Raw genomic sequence first — 16,655 nt, 5'->3', positions numbered from 1 at the left:
TAAATTAAAAAAAAAAAAAAGAAAAAAAAAATCAATGTTGTGAGATGTCCTTGGAAAGGACTAATGGTGTCATCTTCATTCCAATCTGTACAATTTTGGTTTCACTTTCAGGCAGCAAAGACATGAGATCAACATGATTGGTGATATTACCATTAATGAGCTACAATCCTGCCAATGTGCAAGACAAGACATATGGTAATGGAAAATGATGTATTAGCTGATCTTAGTGATGATAATGGACAACAGTATATTGATCATAATGGCTCAGCCACAGTGGTCATGATTAGACTGTACAAGAGAGATAACTGACAGGCTGGCAGACGATAGCAATAAAGTCACACCATAAACATATATCAAAAGCTGTAAACATGTGTCCATTGATAGAGTGAATGTCCTTGCATCTGAACATGATATGATGTGCTTTGACAATATGGAACTATGATGATGATAGAAAGGATCAGCACTGCAAATGACATCAGCAGATCTGGTGGTGATAATGGAAGGCAGATACATTACTTTCTTTCTCAATACTTCTTGTTTTCTCAGTGTTCGCTCTGTGTTTCAACATCTGCTCAAACACACTAAGTTTTAACCATCATATTTTCAATCATTTTCTCTTCATGTGGCTGTCAGCAGCCATGACGGGTTGACTCCAATGAAACAGTCTGCCTTCATCTCTGTCTCACACAAATTTGTTGTGCACACTCTTTCGGAAAACAAACAAAAAACACTTGCCCTCAAGTTTTCACTCCATTTGGAAGACAAGGGCAAGATTGAAATAGACAAAATATATCCATGATCATGCACTCCCTACAGTCAACTATATCACACAACTTACTAGTAATTTGCTTTTAAGAAATTTCATTTTAACAACAGAACAAGACAACTCCAAAGTAATATACATGGAAGCTGAACAGTGGTAACATGAAAATTATCTTTGCCAAAACATTAATCATTTAATGTGACTGTACAGCGCAGCTGATTTTACCTGCTGCACAGTGGCTTAATCTTCAGCTAACTCTTTCTGCCTTTGTATGCCAAGCATGTAACAAGACCTGGGGGAAAAAATGTCATAATCATTCCTCAAGGTAAAACAAAGAAACATTATATTACTTTGTTGTATACAGTATAGTAAACCGTCCTGCCTCCATCCACCCATATATTAAGTCTAATTCTTCTTAGAAGGAATGTGGCAGAACGGTTAAGACGCTTGTCCGTGAGGGTCTGGGATTGAATCCCACTCTCACCCTTTCTCCCAAGTTTGACTGGAAAATCAAACTGAGTGTCTCATCTTTCGGATGAGACAATAAACCGAGGTCCCATGTGCAGCATGCACTTGGTGCACTGAAAAAGAACTCATGGCAACAAAAGTGTTGTCCTCTGGCAACATGATAAAAGATATTCAATCTGATAGAAACACAAATTTATACGCTTGCACTCTAGGCCTGACTTGTGTGTTGGGTTATGCTGCTGTCAGGTATCTGCCTAGCAGATGTGGTGTAGCGAATGATGGATTTGAAAGACACCTCCTTGAGAAGTAAACTGAAACCGAAACAAATTCTTCCTGTCATTTTCCACCTACCTTACACAGACACAAAACAAGACAATGGATCCAAAAGTGACAATGATGAACAACTTGATCAGAAAGACAAAAGGTTCTTTACTTGTTACCATTTGCATGAATCATGATTTGCAGAAAACACAATACACTCAAATGAAAGATTAAAGCTATCCTGCAGACAGTACTAGCTGTGGAATCAAAATGAACCACTGAACAATCCATGTTACAACCAAATCAAACAATGGAATGTGACAAGGAAAATGTGTCGATAAATACTGCATGAAGTGCTCGGTAAATTAAGAATGAACAGCATTAGGAAGGATTTCTGAATGATTTATTCTTAACGTCATATGATCACAATGGATTAATTGTAAAGGTCACATCACTGATTGGACATCACCATCATGATAATAGATTGTGAAAAGGAATGAAAATAAAATTTGATTCGTTTATTTTGAAACAGATGCTAGATGTGCAAGTACCCATGGTTTGAACATGATTTAAAGGATAATTGCACTTGTGTCTGTCATGTGGAACAACCGCATTCCAATGAATTTCTTGCAAGCTGAACTGATATTATCCATGTTGCCAGGATCTGTATTACTGTCAATGCATTGCAGCAGAACCCACTATGCTCCTCTGGGTGCGGTCATGTTAAGAGTCCTCCATTTTGATAAAATACACTGAGCCACTAGGAATAATGAAGGAAGCCTTTTCTCTCCCACCCCTACACACACATCCATGTGCATGCATGCACACATGCATGCGCAAACACACAAACACATTCACATAATGAGAAAAGAACTGTACAATTTCGAGTTGATAACCAGACCTGATTGTTATGCATGTTTTGCATTATTTCAAAGGCAAATCCAGAAGTCTGGTGACACAATGTAAGGCATGATATGTTTATGAATTTGGCAGTAAAAGTGCAATCAAGTGAACACACATCCACACATACAGACTCTTGGTTCTTGCCAATATAACTAAAACAGCATTGCAAAGATGAGTAAGGCCAGTTTAACCATTCAACTGATTAATATATGATGGTACATTATTTTCTTAAGCCGTAAAGGAAGAAATATATTTGTCATCCAATAAGTTATTCTGCTCAAAGTATTGTGAACACACACACAAACACACACACACACACACACTCACCTACTGACATATATTCACTCCCACACAGCAATTGTTAATTCTGCAACAACAACAACACAAAAAATAAACATCCCTTATACCCGACACTTCTGTTTCATACTTTTGATCCACTGCTTTTATACTATTTTCAATTTCATTTCTGTGCTCTCAACATTTTAATTTCCTTGCTCTCAATTTTTTTCAGATTCTTTTTTTTTTTTCCAGTCAGACAAACAAGTCATAGAGACAGTGAGAGGGAAGGGTGAACAAAAGGGCAAAATAGTCATTCAATCTCCAAAATAAAGGAGATAAAAGAAAAAGAGTGATGAAAGTAATAGGAGACAGCGACAGGGACAGAAAGAGGGAATAAAGAGGATCAAAGCAATATAAGAGATCAAACAGTGATGAAAGTAAACTGAGACCGTCACAGAAATGGAAAGAGAAAAGAAAAAATAAAGAGCACCAAAACACGAAAGATGCTTCCAGACTTTTGTCTGACAAATAAAGTTATAAAAGTTATGTTTTATAGGACTTCATCAGGAGGTACATCCAAGCATGCCTGCGGTCTTGTGTACAGTAAAAAAAAAAGAAGTAAACAAACAAACAAAAAAATAAATAAATACCGTATTTCCTGGTTATTCATGCAGTGGTGGGTGATCAGGTATCTATTCTGCAGTCTATTCTGGTCAGAACGTCAACAGACTTGGGTTATACTTCAACTGTCATCACACTTCACTGGTTTATCAGATGAAAGGTAGTATACATAACGGACAATCAACCACTCTCCCTCTCTCCTCGTCCCTACCCTCTCTCCACTGTGGGAGGTGATTTTGGTTCACTGGAGTGCAAACACTAAAACAGTCATGGAGTTTTGGAAACATGCAGTCTAGATGGCTGCTGGAAAAAGAGGGCGCAAGTCAGGGGTGCAAAGGGGAGGTAACCTACTTCGGGAGGTTATCGGCTGTACCTACTTTCGTTTTCTCCGCATAGGTGGGTAGTAGTTTGCACAGGACTGGAATCAGACCCCTGCCGGAGTCTGCACCAGTGGGTCACGGTTAAGTATGTGTAATTAGAACAGTCTTTAAAAAAACAAACAATACGTTCCAAACTGAATGGAACATAACACATTTCTTTCTCCATTCAACGCAGCGACTCAGGTGCTTCATCAAACAAGACCATTGTTGTGTTGATGTGTTACCAACAAAACCGTCACCAACATTTCTTATTTTGACCATACCATTACTGCAAATGCACATCGGGTGCCCTGTCTTCTAGTTTGCATGGGCACAGATCTAACCAGATGGAGGACAGATTGCAATCTAAGTTACAAATGCATTCACAAACAAATCTGCAACCTTCCTGTCTTGGTGACTGCATTACCTCTACACCCCATCTCGCTCTCTATGATCAGCTTCAGATCCACTCCGTTTCCATGTTCCCAGATGCAAACACCTGACTATCAGCTGTTCTTTTTCTGTCTCTGGACCTTACACTTGAAACAATGCATCTCCCTCTTTTGCTTTGTCAAGTCTCTACACTCAGCTCTTTCACGTCCATCCCTAAAACCAATTTATTTCCTTTCCAAAACAGCTCCACCATCCCATCCCTTTTTCTCAATTTCTGCTAATCCAGTTAGTGCTTCACTTGTGCATCAAAATGCTGATTGTCTGACAGTGTCTTTCCTAATCAAGTCAACACACTACAACTCACATAACACTCAATCCAACACAGTAAAACAGTTTCATCATTGATGCTCCAAACACAAACCAACAAAAAGTAACACAATTGTTAGACTAACAAAGTGAAACATCTGCATTCATTTTTGTCCAGTTTTATGTCCCCCACCTTAAGCGGAGTCCCACCACAGGTTAAGTATAAAACACACTGAGGAACATCAGCTCTTGTCTGCATGTTATTTGTCAATGGAAGTGGAGATGGTTCTCCCAAATGCTGAGAAAGACTTCACGAAACAAAACAACACCTCATCCTTTGTTTCCCCAGTTCAGGCACAGCTCCTTTGAACAGTAGGTCCACCACCACTTGGTGCAGCCCTCTGAAGTCTGTCAAGCAAAAGGCTGACACCTGTCAGCAGATTTATATCAACACCAACAGGATGATCATACCTGTCTGTGATATGAAAGGTAACTTAGACCGAATGAGCCGCATCCAGATCAGTTTTGCAAGTCATGTCACATTCCTTGAACACCACAACAGTTTCTGGTTTATGAAAAGTGAAATAGAATTCTGTTAAAATATCTTTCTGTTTCATTGTACATAGTTTGATCCTTTACACTCATCCATGCATGCATAAGCGCACACAATCACACAACACACACACACACAGTTCAGAGGGCAGCATTGGTGCTCATTACAAACATGAACCCTTTCAGCTCTCTGGACATATGCCCAGAGTGGTTACATGGAACAAAGTCATTGCCTTGCCTTTCTTTGGAACACTGAGCCAATAATTTTCTCGCACTGTCCATCACAGAACTCACCAACCTTCACACCAACACAAGCTGTCTGATGAAACGAAAAACCCTGTCACAGGTTTGGTTGGTGCCAGGCACATTGACCCACAAACAGCCAGTCCCACCCTTACAGCTGGCTGACGTGTGTCAGACGAAGGAAAAGAATCCTATGAAGGGTATCCTCACACACACCAATGGTCTGTGAGGGATATCCTAACACACAGAGAATCTTGTGACAGGTGTCCAAACATACACCAGCGACCAGTCCCACTCCTACAGATGAAGAAGAGAATCCTGAAGGGTATCTTCACACCTGACGTGTATCACACAAAGGAAGAGAACCCAGTAAGGGGTGTCCTGGCTCCAGCCACATTGTTCACTACCAGCTGCCCGTTGTTCAGGCTGAAGGCGTAGTGACTGCTGTCTGCCTCGCTGTCTGTGTAGGCATAGGCGTTGTTGGGGTTCTGGAACCGCCACGACTGCCGCACGTTGTCGCTGTTGGCGTACACTGTGCTGAAGGCCGGGGGTGGGGGGGAGGCCGGGACTTTGTCGCTCTCAGGCTCGCTCTCCTCGTCGCTGGGCTGTAACACAGGAGGCTGACACTGACAGCTGAGAACATCATCATGTTTAAAATATAAAACAAATAGAAATAAGCCACAGGGGCGGGGAGGAGGTAAGAGGAATAGGGATGTGCCTCTGTGTTGGTGTGTGTGTGTGTGTGTGTGTGTGTGTGTCCCTCTGCTATGACTAGATAATACATGAATTTGTGAACATACAATCACATTCACCCACTCTCTCTCTCTCTCTCACATACACACACTCACTCACTCACTCACACACACACACACACACATTCACATTAATCAGTGGATCACTCACACATACATACACATGCACACACACACACACACACACAAACACACACACACACTCATGCACACAAACACATCCATCCCCACACCCACATCCCCATACACACGCCACCTCACCTCAGTGGAGTCGTCGCCCAGATCAGAAGGTTTGTCAGTGACAGAACTGGAGCTGTCGTCAGGTATGGGTGGCTTAGCCATGGACATGGCGTCTTCGTCGTCAGAATACGCCACACTGGCCGGACTGGGTCTGGGAGGAGGTCTGCACACAATACACACAGTTACAGGATTCTTTCTTCAGCTGAGTGGTACAAGCATTGGACTTTCAATCTGAGGGTCCCAGGTTCAAATTTCGGTAATGACGCCTCGTGGGTAAAGGGTGGTGATCTTTCCGATCTCCCAGGTCAACATATGTGCAGACCTGCTAGTGCCTCAACCCCTTTCGTGTATATACACATGCATAAGATCAAAAATGCACATTAAAGATCCTGTAATCCATGTCAGAATTCGGTGGGTTTTGGAAATAAGAACATACCCAGCATGAACTTCCCTCAAAACAGAGTATGTCTTCCAACATGGCAGGGTAAATAAATAAAACAGTCATACACGTCAAATGTTACATGTCTGTATGAGTGTTTGTGTGCATAACTGAAATCTGATTGAATGACACAGGAAACAAATGATGAATACCCAGAGGCATAGGCTTGATCTGTCAGTTGACTGTACCCAAGTAGGCAGCCTGCTGTGCAAATGATACTGTGTTTGACAGGCGCAACAGCTGAATGGTTAGAACATTGGACTTTCAATCGGAGGGTCCCGTGTTCGAATCTCGGTGACGGCGTGTGGTGGGTAAAGAGTGGACATTTTTCCGATCTCCCAGGTAAAAAAATGTGCAGACCTGCTAGTGCTTGAACCTCTTCGTGTGTATACATACACAGATCAAATACGCACATTAAAGATCCTGTAATCTATGTCAGCCTTCAGTGGGCTATGGAAACAAGAACATATCCAGCATGCACACCATTGAAAGCAGTGTATGGCTGCCTTCATGGCAGGGTAAAAACGGTCATACATGTAAAAGCCCACTCGTGTACATACAGGTGAACGTGGGAGTTGCAGCCCATGAACGAAGAAGAAGAAGAAGTTACTGTGTTTGTAAAGCACTTCGAGCTTGGTCTCTGACCTATCCTTAGGCGCTATATACGTATCCACATCATACATTCTTTTCTTTCTTTATTCATCCAAAATGCCACACTCAGCATACACCACACTGCTGGACTGGGTCGGGGTAAGGGGGTGGGGGGCACAGGGGGTGGGGGGGTGGTATGGGCACAACACACACACACAGTTACAGCATTCTTTATTTTCTTCTGCTTTTCCTGTCTCTTCTATCCTTCTCTTTCTTTCTTTCATTTATCATTCATCACCAGAGTACGGCACACTGGCCGGGAGAGGACTGGGCACAACACACAAAGTTACTGTATACTTTCTATTCTTCTGCTTTTCCTTTCTTTCCTTTCTTTCTTTATACATTCATCACAACTGCCTGTGTACCTGTATGCATATGTGTGCATGTGTGTGTAAGTGTGCACATGTATGCGCTCATATGCGTGCTGTGTGTGCATCCTTGTGTAACCTTAGAAATGAGCCAGGGTCAGAACCTGTGTGTGTAATCTGATCTACGTATGTATGCACTGTGGTACATGTATACATATGTGTGTATGCGAATAAATTAATCAAGTTCCATTATAACAACATCATTCGGAAACTATATATCAAGTATCAATATGACTAAGTCATAACATGTTTACTGACGACTACGTAATTTTCTTTGTAGCACAGAAAAAAAAAGACTGACAGAAATCTTCTTGGTACAGGCAAGAAAAACAAAAAAAACAAATGAAAGACACAGGTTGCATGATCAGCGCTGTGGTCAGACACAAGCTGTGCACCATACCTGGCGTATATATTTTTGATGGACCCATTGCGAGGCTGGATATTGCGACGAGACTGCCTCATCTCGTAGGTGGGGAAGCCGCCCTCCTCTGGCTCTGAGGGCTCTGAGATCACTGTGTTGGCTGTCTGGGACCTCTTCATCTCGTCTGTCAGTCACACACATACATGCACACATACACACGCACACACACACACACATGCACACACATACATGCACACATACACACGCACACACATACATGCACACACACACATCAATCGTTAATCAGTGACATACACAGACTGTACAGTGCTAATATCATGATTGTACAGTGCTGATATCATTCAGTGACATTAACATACTGTACAGCCTCATTACTGTGTCAATGTTAATGGTACAAAATAATCTAATTCATATAGTACCCTTCCAAATAAATATACTCGACTGCACAGTACAATGTAAAAACCAACATTTAAAACATGTGTTTAAACACTAAAACAGTTTACACATATAACCCTGCACAGACATCTAACCAATCAAACACTGATCTATGTACATGTAAACACAAAGGCATCACACACACCAAAACACTCATCACAGTGACATACATAATAAAACATATTTCACAAAACATGTTTTTTGTCTTACTGGAATGGAAACAGAAATCTAAAAGGAGGCAGTCAAACACTGTAGATATATTCGGTGGCTTTTTTTCAAACATCAACTGATACAAGTCTGATTGCAAAGTACAGCTGACAGTCAAGTAAGAACAAGTACCAGTATATAGATATTCCTGAATTAAAAGAAACATCTTCTTTCTTTTACAGTAACCAATTTTTTATGACAGTAAATAATGAAAACATGTAAAAGTGATAAAATTGCAGCCTGGGTCCAGAAAGACTGCTTACTAACCAGAATACCAAAACAAAGTTAGAAGAAAAAAAACATTCCCAAAATGCCAAGACGGAAACCCTAATGATACAGAACTACTCCTACCCATGGACTCACCCCCAGCTTTTTTGTGCCGTGTGAGGAGACAGAGGACAGAGATGATGACAAGGATGACGATGATGCCTGTCAGAGCAATGATGACCAGGAACCACCACTCTGTGTGGAACGGCTTCGCCATAGAGGCAACAGCTGTCAACATACAGGGCAACAACTGGACAGTGACATCAATAACATGAACAATGATATGACATCAATAACATGAACAATGGAAAAAAAAAAATGAACAACTGGAAAAGGACAACAATAATAATAACCAAAAATAAAAACGAGAACAACTGGATAATGACCACAACTGCAAGAACCATGACGAAAATAGATGTGGATAATGAGTAGCACCTAATTCTTTTTCTTTTTCGGTCTGCAAGTGTATTTTTTTAACTTCTGAAGTGTTTTTATTCTTTTAAGAATTTGCCAGGACCAACTCCTTTGTTGCCTCAGGGTCTATTACATGCACTAAAAGCATGCTGCACATATGTCCTCACTTTATCGTCTCATCTGAAAGAACAGCACACAGACCTCCACTCAAAGTCTAGTGGAAAAGGGAGTAAAATCCTGCACAACAGAATAGAACAAACAGAATAGAATTGGGAACTTTCTAAACATCCCACAGGAAGTGAGGAAGTGTCTGGGTTTGTTCCAATGTACCTTTTATTTACCTGTGTGCTAGCTGAATCCGTAGCATAAGCAGCACTGACTCGAATTTGTGTACCTTGTGAATGGAGAGTTACCACTCTTTACTATCTGTTAATCATCCCACAGTACACTACACACACTGACCAAAACTGGGCGTGACGAAGGCTTCAGAGGCGGGGCTGGGGTCACTGATGCCATGGTCGTTGATGGCGATGACGCGGAACAGGTAGGCGGTGTTGGGGTTGAGGTTGGTGAGGGACACGACGGCACGCGGCTCACTGCTTATCTCCTGCTGCAGTGTCAGGTAGTCTCGCTCCTCTGTCACAGGTAATACAAGGTGAAGTGATTGTGGGCCTTTATCTAAGTCTAAAGAAGCACTGTCAGTAATACATCTGGAGAATACTGCTGTTAGTCTGCTTATGAAGAGTAACTTATTAAGTTGCAAAAAATTTCCAGTCCATGTATATAATCTCTTCATATGCTGTGACCATCCCCCCTTTCCCCCTCCTGCACCATTTCTCCCCCCACCCCCTCTTCTCCTAAAAGAAAACCAACTACCTTTGAAACTCCAATCATATCATGTCATATGTCAAGTCAATCGTTAATATATGACAAATGTTTCAACAGTAAGGCTAGAACCAACAAAGTCATCTTACTTCTTATGACACCACTTTGTTGACATACTATTTTGTTTCTGTGGGTCCTTGCACTGCATTTTATATGTTTAATCAAAGACTGAAAATAAAAGATAAATCAGCACAGCTGAAATCACAAATCTTTCACACTAATACTTTTCTTGTATAACATTTCATGAGATAAAGGGAAAAAAAGTGGGTAAGCCTTATTTCAACAGTCATCCTCAGTTTATAAAGCAGGCACAGGTGCAAACCTCACCATCTCTCGTCATCCATTCTTCTTCTTCTTCTGCGTTCGTGGGCTGCAACTCCCACGTTCACTCGTATGCTTACGAGTGGGCTTTTACGCGTATGACCGTTTTTACCCCGCCATGTAGGCAGCCACACTCCGTTTTCGGGGATGTGCATGCTGGGTATGTTCTTGTTTCCATAACCCACCGAACGCTGACATGGATTACAGGATCTTTAACGTGCGTATTTGATCTTCTGCTTGCGTATACACACGAAGGGGGTTCAGGCACTAGCAGGTCTGCACATATGTTGACCTGGGAGATCGGAAAAATCTCCACCCTTCACCCACCAGGCGCCGTCACCGTGATTCAAACCCGGGACCCTCAGATTGACAGTCCAACGCTTTAACCACTCGACTATTGCGCCCGTCCTGTCATCCATTCAATGTTCTGCACGGAAAGCAAAAGAGAAATGTTACCTTTTTTCTTGTTCTGGATCAGGTAGCCATACGTAGGTGAGGCCCCGTCCTCCCCATCCACCCAGCTGAGCAACAGCGACCCGTCCTGCTGGGTCACTGAGGGTGCACCTGGAGCCTTGGGCGACCCTGACAACACAACATCATTTGTTAGTGTCAGGGGTCTGCCTGCCACTGCCGTGCCCCCAAAAGACTTTTGTACCATAATATGTTCATTTTTTAAACTGCAAAGACTGATGTGTGTGAGAATCCAAGTGAAGGAGAGAAAGAGAGAGAGAGAGTGTGTGTGTGTAAGGGGAAAGGAGAGAGAGAGAGTGTGAAAGACAGAGAGAGAGAGAGAGAGTGCGTGTGCTTATGTGTGTGAGGGGGAGAGAGAGACAGACAGAGACCTTAATTTAAATGAATTTTATTTTCCAAGGGTAACAGAGTAAGCACAGAGAGACAGACAGAAAGTCAGACAGTCTCAGGCAGATGACAAGATGACAGAGAAGGTGTGAAGGTACAAGAGATTGTGTGCAAAGAAGTTTGCACTAATTAATGTTTGACTGTTTCAAATCTAATATATGTACATATACACATGTATCCCTTTTCTTACCTGGCTGAGGTCCTGTGGTGATCTCATCTTCCTGGGCATCACCCCGGCCAATGGAGGTGTTGGCCGAGATACGGAAGATGTAGGTCTCATACTTTTCCAACTCTGTCACCACCACCCGTGTTTCATTGGCCCGCAGTACTCGCTTTGGGGGCTGCTGTCCATCTGTAAGTGTGTGTGTGTACAGACAGAACATCGTTACAGTGTTACTTGTATCCACAGGCTGATAAACACAATACGCAAGCAAACACAAATATTCACATGAATTGTATAAGAAATGCAATCAAACATCCACAAGCACAGTTTCAGTTTCAAGGAGGTATAAAAGCATGCTGATTGATCCATGTATGCAACAAATCTGCTGTTTAAAAAAGAAAAAAACAGAAAAAAACAGAAGCATTTGCCTGACCTTTGAATAAACCTGACATGCTGAACAGTTAAAAACAAACATCCACTAGCACAGAGCTGAAAACAGTTTTCAAAAAATCCACATGCACAAACAGCTGAAAACAGACATCCATCTTTGATATATGTATCTGATTTCCTGCATATACAAATGGTGAAGGTTTAGGCACCAGCATGTCTGCTAATTTGTTGACCCGATTGATAGGTAAAATCTCTATTTTCAACCCACCAGGAACTGTTACAGGGATTCAAACTCAGGACTCTCAGATCTAAAGTCCAACGCTGTAACCACTCGGCTGCTGTGCCTGCCCTATATTTGTCTGAATCTGTTATCTGCTCAGTAGTGCACATATTCAGATCACAAACAAGCACAAAATTATCAAATTAAAAAAAAAAAAAACCCCAAAAAACAACAAAACCCCCAAAACAATCATACAACATAAACTGGGAGAGGGAATAATCCTGTCTCAGTATTCTGTGTACATATTGCTAAGAGACAGAGTGCCCTGTACAGGGATTACCAGAAGAACATATACAAGACAAGACTTACAGAGGTTGCCATGCTTTGGGAAGTACTCCATCTCATAGAGCAGAACATAGCCGTTGGGCTGCTGAGGGGGCTGAAAAGTGACTGTCAACTGTCGCATGGTGATGTTGGTGAAATGAAGGTTCTGAGGGGCGCTGGGAACTGGAGGGAAAGATAACAACAACCATAAACATGCTGCTTTTCATCCACTGTGTAAAGATAATAACAGCCATAAACATGCTGCTTTTCATTCACTGTGTAAAGAGAGCAACCATAAACATGCTGCTTTTCATCCACTGTGTAAAGAGAGCAACCATAAACATGCTGCTTTTCATCCACTGTGTAAAGAGAGCAACCATAAACATGCTGCTTTTCATCCGCTGTGTAAAGATAATAACAGCCATAAACATGCTGCTTTTCATCCACTGTGTAAAGATAGCAACCATAACCATGCTGCTTTTCATCCACTGTGTAAAGATAGCAACCATAACCATGCTGCTTTTCATCCACTGTGTAAAGATAGCAACCATAACCATGCTGCTTTTCATCCACTGTGTAAAGATAATAACAGCCATAAACATGCTGTTTTTCATCCGCTGTGTAAAGATAACAACCATAACCATGCTGCTTTTCATCCACTGTGTAAAGATAACCATAAACATGCTGCTTTTCATCCACTGTGTGTAATGCAGCACACAAAGACTTGTGTCATGTTTTTTCTTCATCACAAACATTTCCTTGTGTGCAGTACAGCAGACATGCATACACACACTGAACTACACACACCCTACACTATACTCACACACACATTACATGACTTGTTTCCTATGTCACATCTTTCTTTCTGCACTCAAGGGCTACAACTCATACATTAACTCGCAACCTTGTCTGAGTTGGTTTTTACGTGTATGACTGATTTTACCCTGCTGTTAAGGGTGATCATATTCCTTTTAAAGGGATGTATATGCTGGGTATGTTCATGTTCATATTTCATAAACATACCAAACGCTGATATAGACTAAAGGATTTTTAATTTAATAATGATATGCATAGTTGATGTTACCCATGCGTACACATACAAAAGGAGATTCAGGTACTAGCAGGTCTGCACATGTGTTGACCTGGAAGATAAGAAAAAATCTCCAACCTTAATCCATCCAGCACTAGGACCTTCCTACTGAAAGCCCAATGCTCTGACCACTCAGCTTTTTTGCCCATCACAGTATCACATCTGAATCGGACAATGCCCTCCAAAACACTGACCTCCCTCCGAGGTGCGAGCGACCTTCAGGGAACTGCGGGGACCCTCCCCAGCCAGGTTGTATGGCTGGACAGAGATGAAGTAGAAGGTGAAGGTCTCCAGTGACTCCAGCAACAAGTGGGTCTCTGCCGATATACGCGTCTGCTCTTCCTCCACGCCAGTGGAGTTTTTGTAGTACAGCACCTGCAAGAAAAAAAAAATCTGCCTATTTATAATTGTTGCTCATGGCCCACGAGACCACAAAGGGCTATATCAAACAGGTGTCATTTCAGGGCTACGGAAGGTCTACATGAATGGTCTACATCTTTCTGTGAATAAAACTTGAGGCTTATTCAACACTTCCTCCTCTGTACAGTTTCAGGAAACTTACCTGTCATGTGATAAAGCTCAAAAGCTAAAGCTGTGGGCTGGGTTTCTTAGGCGATCTTAACAGTGCCAAGTTTGCTCAACATTAAGAATTCTCAATTCTATGGAATAAGTATAGTCAGACAAGAAAATTCTTTATGCTAAGCAAATTTAGCGCTGCTAAGATCTCTACCAAAACCCAGCCCTGGGAACTATGTATATGTAGAAGAATTGTAACATTCAACCACTATAAAGATCGTCTGAGAAGATGACACAGAAATCAAACGACAACAGCACACCAGTTATATAATCTATGTTTCTAAAGCTGGAACAGCGTTTTGACCTACGTGTCCAGAGCAAGAACTGTTGGCCAGATGAATGCTATTTCTGTCAACAGCTTCATGCAACAATCCACCACCCACCTTATAGCCAGACAGTCCCCCGTTCTGTGTTTCTGGGGGCGGGGGCACCCAGCTGACTTTAATAGTGGAGGAACTCTTGTTGACAGCTTGCACATCCATGGGGGGAGCAGTGGGCGCTGTGAGATACAATACAGTCATTTATATTATTGCGAATCTGGGTATCACATTTTATTCATAAGAGGATTATGAATGTATGGAGATGCCCATGTGCGTGCATACTTGTGCAATGGGTGCATGTGCATTTACACATTTTAATTAGTCAAAAGCCATCTGTTTGTTTGAATTGGATATTTCTTATAAGTTTTGTGGTTGATGATCTTTTTTCTCCATACTATCTCCATTTCTCTTTTGTATCCACGTTGCTTTTTTTTCTTTATTATCTATCAGTACTATGAAAATATATGGTTAAAAAAAAAATTTCTTTGAAGAGTTGTTTTTAATTAAGCTCACCACCAGACAAGGATTCTCAAAACAAATTTTGCACAAAATGTTTGTTACAATCAAATGCATATCCATACAAGTCCACCTAAAGTGTAATAAAGTACAGCAATGCTTACAGAAAGCACAACTTTCATGTTTGAATATACATATATTGATTGTGATTTAAGCTGATACATCTTCTGATCCTCAAGATTTTAACTACGCCATTCATGATGACTTGACCAGCAAAACAAAATAATATATACTGTTATTACAATTATTAATATTAATAATATCATTTTTAATATAATCACAAATACTAATAATACTTAAAAAAACATATTCTCAGTCAATAATACTATCTTACTATGTATTATATATCATAAACTACAAACACTACTACAAATTTTAATATATTCCCAAATATTAATATTGTCAAATCAGTCACCCTCCATGCCATTAAATAACTTAAACAAATGTTGTTATTTACAATAGAGTTAAACATCACACTAAATGCCAATGACTTTTTAAACTGACCTTTTTCAACTGACTTAAAAATAACTTAAGCAGGAAGACAAATTATGCCATGCATATGTGTACATGTGTGTGTGTGTGTGTGTGTGTGTGTGTGTGTGTGTGTGAGTGATGTGCATGCCTGCATGCTTGTCTGTGTATGTGTGTGTGTGTATGTGTGGCACGCGCATGCCTGCATGCTTGTCTCTATATGTGTTTAGATGTTTCGGTTATCACTTTGAATGTGTTGTTCTAGTGTCCTGATCTGTGCTTGCTGCGTCTTATCATATGTTTGTTTTTGTTACTGTCATTATTAATCTCTCATGAAAGACCGTGAGATGTTCTTTACTGACTGTCAAATCAATTTTAACTGGCAGGATCTTATTATCTTACTCTTCTCCTCTCCATCACCCATACACACCGATAAACAAACATTCACTTTAAAACTTGGTAAAAGAAAAGAACAATTTCATAATGAGACTACTAACCAAAGGAAATTAGTGTCTAATAAATCTAGAAGTTGCACTACTATGAAAGTACGTTGAAATATCTGGTAGCATTAAAACAGGATCTTAATTCATGACAAAAAAAGACCTCGTTTTCGAAACACCCTGTAAAACTACTGAAATTCATGAGATGAAGCATAAAGCTGCACAAAACAAACACGGCTGACAACAAGCAGTTTGAAAAGGGAGGGAAACCAACCAACCAACCAATGAAAACAAAAGATATAAATATACACACACCCATAAAAAAACAAATATTACTGCAGTCACGAAACAATGAAAAAGGTTGGGTAGTAACACTGAAGTTAACACAGTGAACCTAGCAAATGCCTATCACAACACAATGTTTGCCGTGTGCACAAGGGTCTATCTTAAACACAGTGACATTTTGTTACTGATGTACAATAACGAAACACTACTAATTCATCAAAGTGAGGCAGACTAGTGAACTGAGGATGACACTATCAGCATTACATATGTTTGCACACCTTTGGAAAATGAAGGGATCACCTAATCAATCTGTCTCACAACTTATATTTTTCTATGACAAGAGGAAAGAACCGTCAAGGATGTACGTTTGGTTAAAATGCGGTAAATCAGTATATATATTTCAATAACCATCATCATCACCTCCTATTACATCTTCAATTTTGTGGGTGGTTAGAGTAATAGACTAAAGCCTAACTCCACTCCCTATCAATGT

The 16,655-nt window shown here is 40.9% G+C and overlaps 1 protein-coding gene across 3 annotated transcripts in view; it reads right to left on the bottom strand.

Annotated features, from left to right (window-relative positions):
* LOC143280178 (protein sidekick-like) overlaps positions 1-16,655 on the bottom strand; it is a 51,473-nt gene continuing 34,818 nt past the window's right edge. For 2 of the 3 annotated variants that reach the window (XM_076584778.1, XM_076584786.1), the window contains 10 exons: positions 14,514-14,629; positions 13,749-13,929; positions 12,510-12,647; positions 11,558-11,719; positions 10,966-11,091; positions 9,766-9,939; positions 8,986-9,117; positions 7,999-8,143; positions 6,162-6,303; positions 1-5,753 (listed from right to left, as the gene is read on the bottom strand). In XM_076584778.1, coding sequence (XP_076440893.1) covers positions 5,496-5,753; positions 6,162-6,303; positions 7,999-8,143; positions 8,986-9,117; positions 9,766-9,939; positions 10,966-11,091; positions 11,558-11,719; positions 12,510-12,647; positions 13,749-13,929; positions 14,514-14,629 — 1,574 coding nt within the window. In that variant the 3' untranslated portion in view covers positions 1-5,495. Of the gene's footprint in view, positions 5,754-6,161; positions 6,304-7,998; positions 8,144-8,985; positions 9,118-9,765; positions 9,942-10,965; positions 11,092-11,557; positions 11,720-12,509; positions 12,648-13,748; positions 13,930-14,513; positions 14,630-16,655 lie in introns of those variants that run through there. The other variant, XM_076584795.1, reaches the window with a different exon arrangement.

Source organism: Babylonia areolata, chromosome 1 (assembly GCF_041734735.1).
Source record: "Babylonia areolata isolate BAREFJ2019XMU chromosome 1, ASM4173473v1, whole genome shotgun sequence".
In the NCBI taxonomy this organism is placed as follows: domain Eukaryota; kingdom Metazoa; phylum Mollusca; class Gastropoda; order Neogastropoda; family Buccinidae; genus Babylonia; species Babylonia areolata.
Note: the sequence above shows the minus strand (reverse complement) of the source record. Positions and strands in the feature narration are given on the sequence as shown.